The sequence below is a fragment of the Dermacentor andersoni genome, chromosome 5 (assembly GCF_023375885.2).
Source record: "Dermacentor andersoni chromosome 5, qqDerAnde1_hic_scaffold, whole genome shotgun sequence".
In the NCBI taxonomy this organism is placed as follows: domain Eukaryota; kingdom Metazoa; phylum Arthropoda; class Arachnida; order Ixodida; family Ixodidae; genus Dermacentor; species Dermacentor andersoni.
The window spans coordinates 188,401,932-188,419,569 of NC_092818.1; the positions used below are offsets into that span (position 1 = coordinate 188,401,932).

At 43.4% G+C, this 17,638-nt stretch overlaps 1 protein-coding gene across 5 annotated transcripts in view; it reads right to left on the minus strand.

Annotated features, from left to right (window-relative positions):
- The window catches only part of LOC126531739 (zinc transporter foi-like), a 112,290-nt gene that overhangs the window by 3,673 nt on the left and 90,979 nt on the right, over positions 1-17,638 (minus strand). For all 5 annotated transcript variants that reach the window (XM_055071422.2, XM_050179435.3, XM_050179434.3 and 2 more), the window contains 5 exons: positions 13,594-13,816; positions 12,719-12,872; positions 11,912-11,993; positions 11,325-11,405; positions 3,570-3,757 (listed from right to left, as the gene is read on the minus strand). In XM_055071422.2, coding sequence (XP_054927397.2) covers positions 3,570-3,757; positions 11,325-11,405; positions 11,912-11,993; positions 12,719-12,872; positions 13,594-13,816 — 728 coding nt within the window. The remainder of the gene's footprint in view (positions 1-3,569; positions 3,758-11,324; positions 11,406-11,911; positions 11,994-12,718; positions 12,873-13,593; positions 13,817-17,638) is intronic.

Genomic DNA, 17,638 nt, shown 5'->3' on the forward strand with positions numbered 1-17,638 from the left:
AACGGCCAGCTGCAGTGCAAGTTTTGCCAACCAGTTGCGACTGTGGAGGCAACATTCCGGGAGCGTCGCCGCACACCTCTAGCCACGGCGTGACTAAGTCGATTGTGTGTGAACAACAATACATGCGTCCTCGACTCTCCGTCGCTGGAGCCGAGTTTGACGAAGTCGCCATTGTAACTAAGCGGGCTCGGCGGACCAACTATTGTTACTGAGCCGCGGGAACGTCTAGTGAGACCCCATCCCACGCGCCGACCAAGACGCCAGACAATGGGCGGCCGGCGGGGGCGCTGCAGTTCGGGGAATAAATGCCCCTACGGTGCCGGGTCGTCTCCCCTACGGTGCCTGGTCAACTCGCCTACGGTGCTTGGACGGCTGTTTCCGTCACCTGGGTATCGGGGGAGGACCGAGTGTTTAAAAACCGCTGTTGTGCGGCTGCTCAGGACACTCTCTCTCAAGCAGTCATGTTAGACTGATGTACTTTCTCAAACAGTCATGTTAGACTGGTATAAATACTGTAAAACCCATATTCCTCATTCTCAATGAGAAGCAGTCCTTCCCTTCATCAACATCCTCAGCGTGGATAAGTTGGACGACGGCATGGGCCAGCTACCTCCGAATTCATGCCAGACTCCAATCTTGACAACGGATCACGAGCGATGGGATTGAACCCCAAATTATAACAGCCTTAACCAACACTTTGTTTTTTGAGCTCCCTTTCCCATTCATTCCTCAATGCATAGGTCCTTTCTGTTCTCGTCCTCATTCCACCATGCGTTTGCCCCTCGAACTATTTGAAGCATCCTCTTGGTCAGTTGTACATTCAATGTCCGATTTGTCGGACTCCCTAGGGACCGTGAGAACTTCAGAAAAATATGGCAGTTTGAAAAAAATGAATGCATGTCTTTTACTGCCCTTAAGGGCTCAAACTGCCACAGGCACATCTGAAAAGTCCTGCCCGAACACTTACTAGACATCGGTGCCTGTACTGTGACAGGAGATGGCAAAAACAAAAAAATCGGATGGCGTATGGTTCTTGCGTCCGAAATTTCAGATGTTGTTATACATCGACTCTGTAGGGTATGTGGTGGTAGCGCGACGCCGGGCGTTCAGAAAGTCGATCGTTGACTGTACACTGGCAGCTCCTCCAGCCGACGACACGGCGTCAAAGACGATTCATTGCGATTCCTTCCCTCTCTGTTATCGAGCCAGCATTACCGCGACTTTCGTTCCCTTCAATAAAATTAAATTACAGCTGATTTTTCCTGATAGCAGCACAAATTCCCTGAGCATTCCCCGAGTATTTCCAGACTATTCGCAACTTTCAGGGATGGTGGTGCTGCCACACAGCAACTGCCGAAAGCAGTCATCCGATGATAGAGCGAATACTTGCCTGGTGAAAATGTGCGAGCTGTGCTTCGTCGTCTTTGTCCTTCGTGACTTTTTGCACATGCAGAAAGCGGATCGTGAAGAATTTTGTTGAAACATAACCGTTGAACTTTGGCATTTCACAAATGGGAATGAAGTACAAGAGCAATCGCATGTGCTCTGTGCTGAAACTAAACTCGCACCGAAAAAGGTGTCGTAAGCCGTCGTAGTTTTCCTTCGTACAAACAACCAAAAAGCCAATGGGTTGTCAACCGGCGCATTGGAAAGCCTATTTTGCCAGGTAAAACCCGCGAATTAACTTTACTTGATCACCCTCTAAACAGTCTCACATTTACATACATGTAAACAGACTATTTGCAAAAGAAGAATGTATTCTTCGATAATTTGATACTCTTTACAATCGTTGTTGAGGAGAACCACTCACGATCAAGGAATTCTATACCGATCGGCCTCTATCGCAATAAAAAGTGCACCATCTGATCGGTGTTGTATGGGAACTTACGACTGCGATCAAGCCCGATTGAAATCAAATTCGTCAATCGTGACTGGCTCATTTGCGAAAGCTGCAGAAGGGAACTATTTGAGATATAAATTAGATTCCAGTCAGGCTCGATGGCGACCGAAAGTGAAGTGCTTGGCTCAATGTGTCATTGACTTTTCCCGATATATTGATTATGAGGAAAGTGCATTTGTGACCCTGTGGCGGCTTATAAGTGACACTATGCACTCAAGCGTGAGCTGCTTCCCGAACGGTAAGTGCAGTGCCACGCCAGATGATTCTGTCGTGGGCCAGTGGTGGCAACCAGAGACCAAAACAACACGGGCAACGATGTCTCTGCGCAGGTGATCATCGAATCGACAGCCATGTTGGATAAGTGGTGGCGCCCCCTACAGTCGGTGAAAGTTGTGAATTAAAAATCCCCAAGAATTCACAGTTTTCCCGGTTGGTAGACACCCTGGTGTATGGGTGCTTGGGTGACCTAGAGAGGTAAAGCTCGGATTAGTTGGCATACAAGTTCCAATGAGCAAACTGTCCTGGTTTTCTTCGCGGTTTACAGGCTTTGTCTCTTTGGTTCCCATGGGATTCCGCACTGCAGTGGCAGCACCGGTTTCTCAGACGTGTGCGCACTTTCAAAAGCGGGCGCTTTCGATTTATTTCTTTGTTCATTGTTTCTACATTTGCCCCAAGGGCATTATTGTAGAGGTAGTCCTTGCAAAGAAGAAGAATTGCATGGATGCCAAATTTACAAATCACATATGTAATAGCAAGCTCAAATTTTGCAAATCTGTGCCCTTTGAGGATGGCGCGGAAATGTCTCATGCTAAAATGCAGCAGTGGCTGTGTATCTTCCATGGAAAAGGTAACTGCCCTCAAAGATTCTAGTGACTATATATGGTTGCAAGGGTATGCTCATGCAATCCCAAAGGAAGACTGAAAGCTGATGTCTCACGACTATGTCTGTCAGAAGCACCTCTCGGTAAGCGATAGTGAGGATGCAGTAATTACGGCAAACTAGCTAGAGGGGGGCGGGGGATGAATCCTTCCAGACAAGCCAAAATGGCCTGTTTTGTAGCCACACACTTTGCTGTCAATATTTCTGGGACTCTCCCAGCTCCTTGTCTCCGATTGAAAAAAAAAAAGAAAAAAGGAAGGAAAGCCAAGTGAATGTGATGTGCAGTACATAAAGCATGCCAAGACAGACTTCGGTGGGTCAACATATGAGTATGCACACTGCTCGCAACAGTAAGCAAGATGAGATGGGGCGTCTTGTCGCTTCCCACATTTGCCACAAGTCTGCGGACTGTTGTTTGTGCCATTGCTTAGAAATTAGGGGAAGTTTGCGCCAGTATCAGAAATAAGTAAATCCATTCTCACGTAGATTAGGCGAGCGGCAGATGGCCTTAAATTGGCAAGTCTCTGCGGCAATTGTGCCATGCGTGTCCTCCCGTTCTCCACGAGTGGACTTGTATGACAAAGGGTGCATCAGCATCGTGCCCTCCCCCATCCCTCCCCTATAATTTTATTGGGGTGCCAAAGCGAGTGCTATTTCGCCTCCTGAAAAATTCTTGCTCAGTGCCATGACCTCATGGAATTCCATATAACCAAGCAATTGCAGCGGGCACATCCCAGGAAGTTACAGCACATTATTATGGAGAAGAAATGGACGAGGAAGCATACTCACCATGTCAACCAGAGCAATGTAAAGGAACATGCCACCAACTCCAGCAAAGATCCACGAGGAGGCCGAGTGAACATTTCCTAGAGAGATGCCAATGGCCATTCCCAACAGGCAGAGCACAGATGACACCACGTTGTAAAATACCGCCTGCTTCACTGACATCCCTGCCTTGAGCAGCACCGCAAAGTCACCTGCAATTTCAGAGACTCATAAAATGCTGTGCTTTGTCAATGTCCGCTGGGTATTCCTCACTTTTGTCAGCAGCAAAGTTCTTGCATTTCACGCCTACAAAGCTCTCTAAAAATTCGAGATTCAGGCACAAACTGGTGGTATAAATCATATGCAAATTGGTAATCAGGTGCGGCATCATGGCTATGCACAGTACATTGCTGAAAAGCATTACATTTCAAAATAACAGCAGCGAAAACTGCAACAGTCATAAGAAAACGACAAAACTGCTTCTGGAGCCTGGCTTTGAGCCAGCAATTGTGACAAGTTGCTTTTAGACAGACTGGAATGTTGTTCTATTCAGTTATTTGTTTCGTTGATTGTAAGTGCAAGTTTTCTTTTCTTTTTCTGAAGACTAATTGGAAATTGTATGTGTGAGTTATATGCAAAAAGTGTGGTAGATTTTTGAATAAAGGCAGAATGCATGATATAAGCTTGGTGCTTTCAATCGGCCCTGTCCTATTAGCTGCACCTATGTGACAGCTGTGACATTCCTAGTCTCATCACTCGATAGAATATTTTGTTAGCATTTGTCATAGAAAGGCTGTTAAACGTACAGAATGTAGGTGGCACAGATGTTGAGCAGGTACATGTTTACTTGTGTGCTGTGAAACAGACCTCAAGCTATCAAAATGGCACATACAAACATTGACAATTTAAAGAGGCCCTGAAACCCTTTTCTACCTAATCATAGAATGGCCTCCCTACTGAAGGGCTTTGTCTCATAAATCTGTCATAAAGGTTATCAGTGCTGGTATATTAATTTGCTGCTCCCTAAGAGTAGAGGATACTATACATCTCGATTCCTACGTCAGATGAACGAAGTTGACATTTCCGAATTCCCCCGAGTTTTCCAGGGGTTCCCCGAGCGGCACAGAACTTTGTTTTATGTCAAGATGGGTCGACACCATGTCGCCTGATGCTGCGACTCTAGTAAGCATGTTGAAAATAAAGAACGACTTAATCCAGTTTGTATTGTGAGGGGTAGTATTTATTTTATTCAAAAGGAAAGCAGAAGGGAAGGGTTAGTAAATGCACAGTGAATAAAATATCTGAAAAAAAAAAAAAGTGGTGATGCCTATTGCAAATCAAATTGAACAATTTCAAATACGAATAAAAAGATGCATACAGAAGCAAATATTTCCGAATATGAGCCATTTCTATCAACTGATAGCAAGCTCATTGGTATGAGGCCTGAACTTTGTCACGAGTGAGATTCTCTTTCGGCAGCTGGAAAGTCAACCTTAACTGTCCTGCCATACTCTCAGCACGCGCCCAACACCTCAGTGTTGCGTTTCACTGCTTTAAAGAGTTTATGTTGGTTTGGATGAGGGACACCTGCATCTCGGTGTCAGTCAAGACTTTTCTTTAGCTCAAGCTCCTTCAAAGAACACTTTCCCGTTCATTCCTCGACGCGTTGGTCCTTTCTGTTCTTGTCGTCCTTCTGCCACGTGTTCGCCCCATGGACCATTTCAAGCATCCTCTTGGTCAGTCGTACAGTCGAAGTGGGATTTTTCGGACTCCCTAGGGGCCGTAAAAACGTGCGAAAAAATGAATGCATGTCTTTTGCTGCCCTTAAGGCCTCCAATCGCCACAGGCACGTCCGAAGGAGCTCTGAAGGCCTGCCAGTACACTTATTAGGCATGTCGGTGCTCGCACTGTGACAGGAGACGGCGGGTGCACACGTTTATAATTAAGGAATACATAGTGTGTCCAGTGACAATTGCCTCTTCCCATGCTTGTTAAGCTTCACCGCAATGTTTAGCGAGTGCTTCACCGCGTCGCACTGCCGCATTGAGGCGAATCTGACTTTCGGGAACCGGCATTATGCAACGCGTGGTGCTTTCCGAGCTTCGAAGCCAATCGCTAGTATTACAAAGGCAAAGTCGATGCCATTGCTGACAGCGGCGAATTCGTTCAATGAAAAACAGGGCACTGAATGGCAAGAAGCTTAACAGCGAACATCGAAGCAGTTAGGCCTAGCGTTGCCGCTGTGGTGGTTACGGCTTAAAGCGAATCTGGCGGCGGTGGTGGCTTTAATGCCGTTTTGGACTTGCGGCCGCGGCGAAAAGTTAGGAAAATCGGACAGCGAAGGGTTCTGTACACTGGCAACTCCTCCTGCCGACAACATGGCGTCAAAGACGATTTCTTACAATTCCTCTCCGTTAGTTAGCTAGCAGTTGCGCGACTTATATAGCTAATTTTCCCTGATCATAGCACAAATTCCCGGAGTTCTCCCTCAGTATTTCCAGACTATTCAAAATACCTGAATATCACCAGTTTTCTTGGTAGGTAGACACCCTGTAGGTACTTAAGTCACTAGGAAATGAGCAATACAAGAACAAGGTAAAAGCGGGAGCCAACGTTTCAACAAGTCAACTTATCCTTTTCAAGGCGACATATGCTTTCCTTGGCAGAGTATATATAGGTAGAGTTCCTCAAAAGGGGAGAGGGGGTAAGGCGGATGTGTGCGGCAACGACTGAAGGTTTATCAGAGGCCAGTGTGTAGAATTGACAGATTCCAAAAATCTTTCTGCGCATGCGCCAAACCGGCGCGGCGCGAGTCCTCCTTCAGTGGTTATCGTAACTAGACTTGGTTGGAAAACAACGCGGCTACTCCGGACGGTGTTGCTACAGAAAAACTGGCGGTTGCGCTTGTATTCTTTTTTTTTTTTTCCGAGTATGCCAGTTAATTGTGTCGCCTTCGGGTGCAAGAACTACTACTATGGAAACGGATAGTCGAGCTCCTCCCGATTTTCATCTGCAAAAATGTATGCAAAGAGGGCTCATGTGGATATCTGCAGCGAGGCATGCAAACCCGGTCGGCTCAATAAGGCAGGGCACACTTCCCATCACCGGCAAATTTCCTTTAAAAAAAAACGAGTGACTATCGTGTCGTAACCTCCCTCTGTCAAACGTACGCCGGCTGTCGAAGCTGATAAATCATCTGGACTATCTGCCGACAGTGTTCATGCACAGCAATACTCAGGGCGAGGCAGCGTGACAAGGCAAAGGGACTGCACACTTCAATAGACTAACATACTCTGAAAAAAAATTTGTATTGTTGCCCTGTGGGTCACGATTTTAAATCGCCATGCATAGGGACTGTGAAAGGATAGGGAGTGTGAAAGGAGTGTAGGATCCCATCAGGGTGTTTATTCAAGTTTGCTCAGCTCTGAATAGTTCTGGCCCCGTCACTAGTTTGGCTGCCTTGTAATCGTAGGCTCTTGCATAAGGTCTACAACACGTTGTGCTGACGTGAAGGTGGTTCGTTGTCACGTTGGCTAGCTTGCTATCCGCCGCTCATTCGTGTTTTAACATATGTACCATCGCTGGCCGTGTTTCATACATTTCCTTGGTAGGCACACTAACAGGACAGCATGAGCTGTACCCCCCTCTTACATTTTCCCCCTCTTCTTTTATTTTTTGTTGATGCGATTTAGCACTGCGAGCTGCTTTGAGTTGCACGCAGTCACACTGGTATTATTTTCTAATGTAAATGCAGCATGCAAGTTATTTTATGAAGCCGACACACTAAATCTCACAGACAACTGTATTTGCTTGTAACGGAAACATATCATTACATTGTTGTACAATAATGTGGTTGACTAGCATTTCCGCTTACTGAAAATTTATCATAACCTGAAACTTAGAGGCAGCAAAAATGTGTTATTTTAATACAGTAGTTAATGATCTGAGAATAAAGAAATTTTTGACGTTATTTTAACTATTACTAAAAGTATGCAAACATTGTTGCTTGGCTGTATATAACATATCGTGTTATGTGTGAGCTGTATAGGAGCTGCCAACACAGCACACGCTGCCTGTCTTCATGGACGGCTTGCACGTCGCTCTTACCATCAGTATACCTTCTGGATCAGCTATGGTTAAGTTTATACTTTCATTTGCGACGAAGTCTTCGTCATGTAGCGTCCAGTCTCGATGCGCCTGACGGACGGTCGAAGTGTTCGAGGACAGATACCTTTGAACGCCATTGTTCGTTACAGAGCACTTCGAGAAGTCCCGTGTGCGCAAACGGGAGGGGTATATTGTCTTCTTTAATCGTTACTCACGCACTGATTGAAAGCAACTCAATAAAGCGCTGAAACGACGCAGAAAGCAGGTCCTATTTATACACGGAGCACGGACTGCACGCTAGCCTAGGCTTTATTTTCCAACCAAACGGCGTGGCGCGAGGTTCTGCGTTTTCCCTGCAGGTGGCGCTCACATTTTAGAATCGGTCAATTGAGAATAAAGGAGTGCTGTGCACAAGGCCAGTGACACGGCCATGTGCACAGCAACCCTCTATTTCCTGCTTCGCTGGTGGTCGTGGGTTATCATGTCTCTGAGAGAAAATAAAAGGATAGGCAGAACACCGGGCTCATGAAAACTTTTTTTAAATTACTGAAATAGAATAAACATATAAATGAAATGAAAAAGGAGGAATGGATGGAAGGGAAAAAAAAGAAACTGCTAAGCAACCAAACTAAGTGTTGTGGCCTATAGCTTGAAATTTAGCATAGCGAATAGAGACTAAAGCTCCCTTTGAAACGTTTATGCCTATTGGTTGCAATGTCTTGAACTTAGGGATAAGGTATGATTCTCTGTATTTTCTTTCTCAATCAGAACGGAAAATTGACTAAGTTCATCACAGTTATGACCTGGTTGGTTGAAATTGTCAGCAACGGCGTTGGGAAGCTTTTTAGCTGTGTCCACGCGATGTTCGTTTAATCACACATTCATTGATTGTCCCGTTTCACTGATATACTGTTTCTTGCAGAACAAACATACAAGCATATAAAAATATTTCTTCTACGGGAACCTGATGTTCCAGTAGGAGGTTCTCGTAGAAGAAATATCTATAGCAGAAATCCCAGGTCGGCCTATTGTGTTTAATAACAACACACCTACTGAGTGACTATCTAAATGTTTAGATCACCACCTGTCCAACATCCCCACCACCCTTCCATATTTTGTTCAAGACACGCCGCACTTTTGGAGAATTATCTATGGCATCAACGCCAACCAAATCCTTCCCAACCGTGCTATTCTAATCACTTTGGATGTTCCTGCCCTTTACACTCACATAACCATAAGTGAAGGAATTGAAGCCATATCGAAGTCCCTCAAAGTCAATCCCCAAGCGCACGCTCCTGAAGTTTACCTGTCACTCCTTAGGTTACTTCTCACGCTCAGCTATTTCGAATTCTATTCTATTCACTACCTGCGAACTTTTGGCACTAGCACGGGATCACCATTCGCTGCCACGTGTGTGAACATTTTCATGGGACAGCTTGGAGTAGACCTGATAAAATCCTACTCTTTAAAATCCCACACCAATCTGCGTTACATTGACGACATATTTTTAATATAGGAACACGGCACAAGCATGTTAACCGATTTAATTCACCATTACCATCACTTTAACCCGAGTATTAAATTTACTGCTCACCACTCTCCTAGTCAAATCAACTTCCTCAACACGACGGTTTACATAGAAAACGGAAAACTGAGAACCACACTTTACCACAAGCCTACGGACAGCCAGCAATATTTAAACTACAACAGCCATCACCTGTGACACTGCAAGCAAGGAATTTTTGTCAGACAAGTGAAATGAATAAGAAGCTGCAACCAAGACAATTATATCCACCACCTAAATGACCTTAAAAACAACGCTAGTAGAAAGAAGTTATCCACAAGTTACTCTCGACAGAGCTTATGATGTGTCAAGATTAGAGAGACAGTCGGAGTTAGCCAAGAAACAGCCTACACCAGAATCTGACAGACCGCCAGCTTTCATAACAAAATATTCTAATGCACTCCCAAACATAAACACCATCCTATGAAAATACCACCCCATATTATCAAGTAACGAGCGTCTGAGAAAAGCGTTCACGTATGTACCAAGGGTTACCTATCGCCGCAACAGAAACATTAAAGACATGTGCACGCAAAAGTCAACCAACATTATACCCTTGTATTAAATGCATGTTGTCGCCCCAGGTGCACAACCTGCAGGCACCTTCAAAGTGACATTAAAATTAAAAGCGCCGCAAATAGTTACATACACGAAGTCAAAACTAGTGTTAATACAAGTTTGGATATGATTTATATTGTTTCTTACAGAAGAAACATTCAAGCATATATTGGTGAAATGAGACAATCAATGAATGTAAGATTAAATGAACATCGAGTGGACACAGCTAAAAAGCTTCCCGAAGCCATCACCGAGCACTTCAACCAACCAGGTCATAACTTTGTAAGATGTAGAGTTTAAGTTCATCAGTCATATTTCTGTTCTGACCAAGAAAGAAAATACAGAGAATCATACCTTATCCATGAGTTCAAGACATTGCAACTAATAGGCATAAACATTTCAAAAGGAGCTTTATAATCTATTCGCTATGCTAAATTTCAAGCTATAGGCAACAACACTTAGTTTGGTTGCTTAGTGGTTTCTTTTTTTGCCCCTTCCTTTCTTTCCTCTTTTTTCATTTTATCTATATATTTATTCCATTTCAGTAATTTACAAACATTTTTTTCACGATCGCAGTTTTCTGTGGCTCCTTTTATTATGTCTATCAGAGACACGATAGCCCACGACCAACAGCGAAGCAGGTAATAGAGGGGTCCTGTGCACACGGCCTTGTGCAAAGAACTCCTTTATTCTCAATTCTACACCCTCGCCGTTGACACACCTTCAGTCGTTGCCGCACCCACCTGCCTTACCCCCTCGCCCCTTTAGAGGAACCCTACCTATACAGCCAACTCTTGTTACAACGGACCCTGATAATCCGACAAAAAGGTCCGTTTTATCCGAAGTCCGTAATATTTGACACGCCTCACTTCCGAAACTTTCGTCGCGATGTCTAACAACTTTATTGAAAATAGTGAGTGAACGACGTCCAAAGTAAAAAACAAAGAAGAGAAGTCACAGAATCACCCGAAAGGCTAAGCATCGATTGCGATAGCAAAATAAGCAAGATAAGCACAGCAGCAGCAGCGAGCGTAAAGACCTTCGTGCTGTCTCATTTCAACGCAAACTAAACGTTGAAAGCACAGCACATACGAAGCTACCGGCACTGGACGCATGTTGTCCACATCGCAGATTGCTTTGAAACTGAGGCCTGCACGAGTACGCAGTGTGTTCACATCGCAGATCGCTTGCATGACACAGTGCCCGCACGAGCACGCACTTTGTCCACATCGCAGATCGCTTTCAAGATACGGCACCCACGCAGGCCCGCACTTTGTCCATATTGCATATCGCTTCTAAGATACGGCACCCGCAGGGCCGTGGCGTTAACAGCAGCCACCAGATATTTGATTCTTTTTTCTTGATTCTGTTCGATATTCGATTTGATATTCTATCTGAAGTCTATGATTCAGTATTCGCACACCCCTAACCAATATGGCATGTACAGCTGAAGCCAAGGCACTGCTTACCATGGCAATTGTGTCTTTCAATCAATCTGCACTAACATGCTTTGGAATATTGGACTAGATGTTACAAAGTTATCTGCTTACCCAGCTCATGAGGAAGTTCATGGCAGAACACAGCGATTGTTGTACTAAGGCCACCAGAAAGACCAGATGCAAATGCTGCACCTGCAAAAGGAGTGGGGAGAGGAAAGACCTATGACACTGCATAGAACTAGAAAATGACATCCTTAGGTCTGATGCAGATAACTAACCATGAATAAGCAATCCACACAAAGTCTCTTCATCCAGATCAAGAAAAGTGCGCTTACTACAAAACCAACCATAATGTTTAATGTCTCTAAAATGCTTATTCCCTAACACTACTTGTTTCATTGTTGATTAAAGCACGAAAATGAAGAAAGTGAATCGCACATTTGCAGAGTTACTCGTAGAATCACAGAGCTGATGCATCTGTATGAGGCACACTTGATGCCTAGCACTGCCAGCACAGCAGGAAAAAGGTGCAGACTGTGCAAAAATTGTGCACAAATATTTGCTTCAGCAGAAGCTTGAATGTTAGTTGAGGTACTACAATAACAACTTGAACGACTGTTTCTTATAATTTTGCAAATGCTACCATTTCAAATATGTTGTATTTCACTAAAGGCCAGGCAGAAAGTTACTGCACTCACCTATAGCGAGTCCATCAGAAAAGTTGTGAAGACCATCGCCAATGATCACCATCCAGGCCATGGCAGCAATAGAAGATGGCACCTGCAGTTCCAAGGAAATTTCTAGTGAACAATGGCACATTAAGAACATAGCTTTGTAATTCATAAGAAGCAGTAACGAATATAGGCCCTGTATGCACAATATGCTACCTGAACATGCACCATACAGGGTAGTACAAAATTGGTAACTCAATGTTTGCTGAAGTTCTTGCAGGTAACTCTACTGCTGATTGCTCCCGTAGTGAGCCAATATAGCTTTTTGCACCTCTACATAAGCTGCTTGCCCTATCGTGCCTGGGCACTGTAGTGTTCGTGTCACATTCACCTTGCACCATGTTCAGCCAAGTACATGCACGATCTGCTAAAAGGCCATTTAAAAGCTGTCAATTAAGAACTATGCAATTACCAGCCATAAGAATTTGCCAGAATTTCCATTAAAATGCAATATGCACTGGATCAATTTTGACCACCAAGGGTTCTTTAATGGGCCTAAGCTTAGCCCATGAGGGCATTCTTTTTTTTTCATCCCACTGTCATTAGAATGTGTTTATCGTCGCATGGACTTTAACCTTCGACCTTGTGCTCAGCAGTACTAGGTTACAGCCATTGTGCCACAAGAAATTCGAAATTCGTAATTTATGTACTGCTGTTGCATGTCTTTAATGATATAATGATACTGAAGATTCAAGAAATGTGTTGAAATTTCATTTTCAACTGACAGAATTAGCTGGTACCTGAAAGGGTTAACGTAAGTAGTTTTCGGCTTACCTCATGACTGTGTGCATGGCTGTGGCGATGGTGGTGGTGATGATCAGCTACGGTTAGCGTGAAACTGTGCTCTTCACCTGTCTGGCGATAGACCAAGGTTTCTGTATGGCACTCCTCTGTGCCTGGGTCCCGAGAGCCATGGCAAAGTGGATGCCTGGAGAAAGAGGACGAACACGAGTCAAGATCTATTCCTTGCTACTCAAATGAAACTGTACAGAAAACTCTGGATATAGATGTGCATCAAAAGCTGGCAAAAAAGAATCATGCCAGACACCCTTCAGACACCCCAAGCAGTCGCCTCAGTCATAGATTGGACTGTCAGCAGATGAGTCGCAGTTAAGCAATTGTATGCTGCAATAGTCCAGACTACATTGCAAAATATTCAAGGTGTTAGAATGATCATGTATTTCTAATAAGTCCTTGTAAATAAACATTTAAATATACATTTAGTGTAAGTTCTGTTGTGCTACATTTTTCCCCCCCAAGGAGTACTGAACTCTATCACCAGCTTGAAGCCCATGCACAAATCAATTAGCACTGGCTGCAGGCACTTGGAAGGAAAAAAACACCAGTGCTGATAGAATGCAGAATGGTGAACTTGCAGTAAATTTGTCAACTGAATCAATCCTCTGCTGAAGTGAAATGGCGACGCCTTAGAACTGGGTTCAATTTACACACAACTGAATGTGCCTGGCTTTTCTTTCCCCTCACCACCCTGTGCAGAGCTAGCAAAAACAAGTTGCCTACAGAAATTTGTACATTGAGACAAAAAAGGACATGAGAACCAAACTGTGCTAATCACAGAATTTGCTCCTACAATGAAAACAACGCATGCACAGACAAGACAAAAACCGAAGAGTGCTGCAAAGACATGCCTGTGGTTCTCCTCATCCTGTGGCAAAGGTGATGGTGGACACCTTGGGGTGGAGGGAAGCTTGGAGCCACCATTCTTGACTATGACCAGTAGGTCCTTTTCAGGCTGAGTCTCCATGCCACCCATGGGGTGATGCAGCTCAGAGTCATGAAGGTCCACAATCTCCACATAGCCTTCGCCCAGAGGAGACAGCTCCAGTTCTTCAGCCGGAACTGCCGTAAGCCCTGCAAAGCAGGTATTCAACAATGTGTTTAGGCCCAAGTGTACACACACTTCCCTACTTACACATATATTATGTGACCATGAATGCATCAGCAAACTAAGTCCATGCAAATTTTCTAATCTTAACGTCACACAACCTATAATCTTCTGCTTCCCCCAACTGTATCTCACTCAGGGCTGGGCAGTATCGAAGATATGTGTATCTTAGATACTCCTGGTGTGTATCTTGTATCTGTATCATGATACATGCACCAAGACGTGTATCAGTATCTATTTTCAACACATCTTACGGAGTATCACGCATCTTAAGATACAAGATACACTTGTATCAAAACTTACGAAGATGCCGAAAGTGATTGACGCAAGCAAGTGAAGTCAGTTACACTTTATTCTAGGAGACACACTTTGATGTTCACAATTTTTTTTTTTAATAACCAAACACGAGTCAGAAAATTGGATGCTGTGTAGCACTATTACCAGCAATTGTTAAAATTTTACTATATAACTTTTAAATTATAGTCTCTAAGTGCAGGCTAGTACCCAGGATCTTTTTTTGAGGGGGGGGGGGGGGGGGGAGGTACCTTTACTAGTACAAATGTGAATATTGCCCAGTGCTCGCCACACAGACGTGTAAAGCCGCAAATCTTGGTGCATGATAGTTAACTGGGACACCCTGTATATATTTATAACCTTTGCATGCAAGTGACGATGTTTCCATCCCTAATAAATGTTGTAAATTATTAGAAATGTCTTTTTTTTCATGAGTCGTTAGCATTGCTTAGTGGAAAGCGAAGCAATACTGAGACACACAACATTCATGCGCATTTGACATGCTATCGATAAAAGACACTGCTGAAGGGGTCACTGAAGTCTATAGGTTTTTTCATTGTAAAAGAAAGCATGCAAAGCAACTTGAAGGGTAGTGTACATACAGCAACATATTCATTCTCTACACATAGGCTATCCATACCTCTAGAAGTAATTGTTAATTGGCTACCTCCATATCTTTCAAAAATATAAACTCTGTCCTGTGTGTATATTTACATATATTGTGTGTGCATGGTGTTTACAGTGGAAATTTAAAATAATTTTGAAGTGAGAAAATACCGATGAGGCAGTTGCCGCTAGTGCTTCTAATGCGCGTGTCCTGCTATTGTCAGGATTTGCAGGAAGGAAGTGAAGGTGTGAATTAAAAGCTGTGCACGTCCGTGCCAACAATGATGCAGTAAGCTATTAGCCCCAGTAAAATTTCATGTGAAAAGGTAGAGAAAAGTCAAAAGAAACCTCAAATGATCTGGCTCACAAAGCTCTGATAATGGCACTTTAGGTGTTTGTGGGGCGGGGAGGGCTCAGCCGCACGGGAAAACTCCGGAGGGGGCTCAGGCCTTGGAGCCATCCCGCAGTCGGCACCTATGGATCCAATCAGAATGCCGAAATAACTATGATACAATCGGGGGAACTTCTCCTTGATAATCCCCGTTTTAAAGGGAGATAAGAGTAACATCTCACTACCACCCTATTGCTATATTTTCGTTCTTAAGTAAAATTGTAAAAAAAACTAATTGTAATACGCTGAACAATTTGAAAATTTCGCATCCTATCACCAGACCAATTTGGGTTTAGGGAGGGATACTCAACTGATTTGGCATTAATATTTTTAACAGACAAGATTCGGGAAGCAATTGACACTGGAAATTTTGCTGGCGCATTATTTATTGACCTTTCTAAAGCGTTCAATTCACTTGTTCATAACATACTTTTTGCTAAATTAGACTATTGGTATAACTGGCCTGGCACTGCAATTATTATGTAACTATTTGAGAGATAGAGAATATGCTGTATCAATATGTAGCACTTACTGACACCCTAAAACAACTAACATTGGTGTACCACAAGGATCTATATTAGAACCGCTCTTGTTTTTAATATACATGAACGACCTCTCACAGTGCCTAAAGTCCTCGGACTGTATCCTTTACGCTGACGACACTACCATCTTCTTCTCAGACAAAAGTCTTGATTCATTAATGTGCAAGCTTAACCACGATGCGGCTAATATTGTAACCTAATGCCAACTAAACAGACTACGGATTAATACTGCAAAATCTAACTTCGTCATTTTCTCAGCTAAACAAAAGCATATCTCAATGTATCCATCACTAAACTTTGCTTCCAGCACACTTTATCTTACCAATGGTGTACTGTTTCTTGGCGTCATATTAGATGAACACCTAAAATTTGATGAGCACGTTTTATCCTTCACAAAGAAGGCAGCATATGGGATTAGAATATCAATTAAAGTTTGTAATTTCTTTAATGTAAAGATATTAATCTCCCTCTACTACGCCTTTATTCACACACATATTAATTATTGCATAATATCATGGGGAAACATCTATCCCACATATTTATCCCCACTACAGCATACCCAAAATCAAGCAGTTTGCATGCATCATTACACGTAGCAGCTACACATGAGAAGCATCTCCATTGCTCAGCTCTAACGGTATTTTATTGTTACAGAAACTAAATAAATACTCAGTTGGAATACTTGTTCATCCATCTGTTAATGGAAAGCTCCCATTCCCTATATTTACTAACAGCCAGTGTCCACATTCCACGTCTACCCGTTTTGCTTCTACCAACAGCTATTTACTACCAAAACCTAAAACTAATTATGACAAATTTACTACTAATTTTTCAGCCACACTACTTTGGAACTCATTACCATGTCATATTAAGATACTCTTACTTTTATACATTCAAATCAAACCTTCATAAATAAATATTTTCACTCAATATAACAATTTCATCGTCATTATATTAGTAATTGCTTTGGGTCATTAAATATTTTACAGCGTTAGCTAGTGAATGACTTAATACGGTGTCTTGTGTGTTTGCATATAGCTGCTTTGTATTTACATATCCTACTCATTTGTAATGGAAAGTACCCTGTATAGTCTGTTGACTATGGGACCTCCCTCTGTGTGTATGTGTAATCCCCATTTGTAACCTTATCATTATGCACAATAAAGAATACTAGAATAGACGGTGACAATTGAACGCATCTCGAGTTGATCGTGCGGGCCCCGTATCGATGAGGAAGCTGGCCTTGACACCGCAGGAGATGCCGATAACTATACTGCCATCCAAAAGGAGGGAAAGGAGCAGTAAAATGTTGACCGCCGAATAGCTGTCCAGTCTCAAGATTGATTTGGCGGCGCTTTAGGAATGTGTGTGAGGGGTGGTGGCGTGGGCAGGGGGTATGCCGCTGTATTTCAAGGGGGGGGGGCGCTGCAGCGGCCTGGGTACGTGCCTGCTTAAGTGGGATTTTGCAACTGCAGACTGGAAGTCAAGCCAGTGCTTTTACTAGCAACTGTCCTTAGAACCATTTTCTAGAAATACATTTTGAACACGTGTGAAGGAATGCATTGCTGTTCCAGCTAATATTTATACATAGACTTTGCACAGTGCAGAAACATTATCTAGAACAGCAATGCAGGTCGCTTAAGATTTTGAGTACTTTGATAACACTTTGGGAGCACTAACCCAGTCAGTGCTATGTACCTGCACAGACGTTCCGTAATGTAATCCAAAGCTGCCAAATAGGGCACTAAACAAGGGAGCAACATTTTATTCTACTTATTCTGCTAGCCACTGTCACACACCTGCCTTTGTACAAGCATGCTTTTTAAAGTCAGTTTATACTATTTGTCAGTTGATTTTCCAGGGCAGCTTGCATGAAATTTAGTCATCGGCTGACCATTAGGAATGATGTGGATATCATCAGACAGAACATGATGGGCAGTGTGAGAAGGTGTATA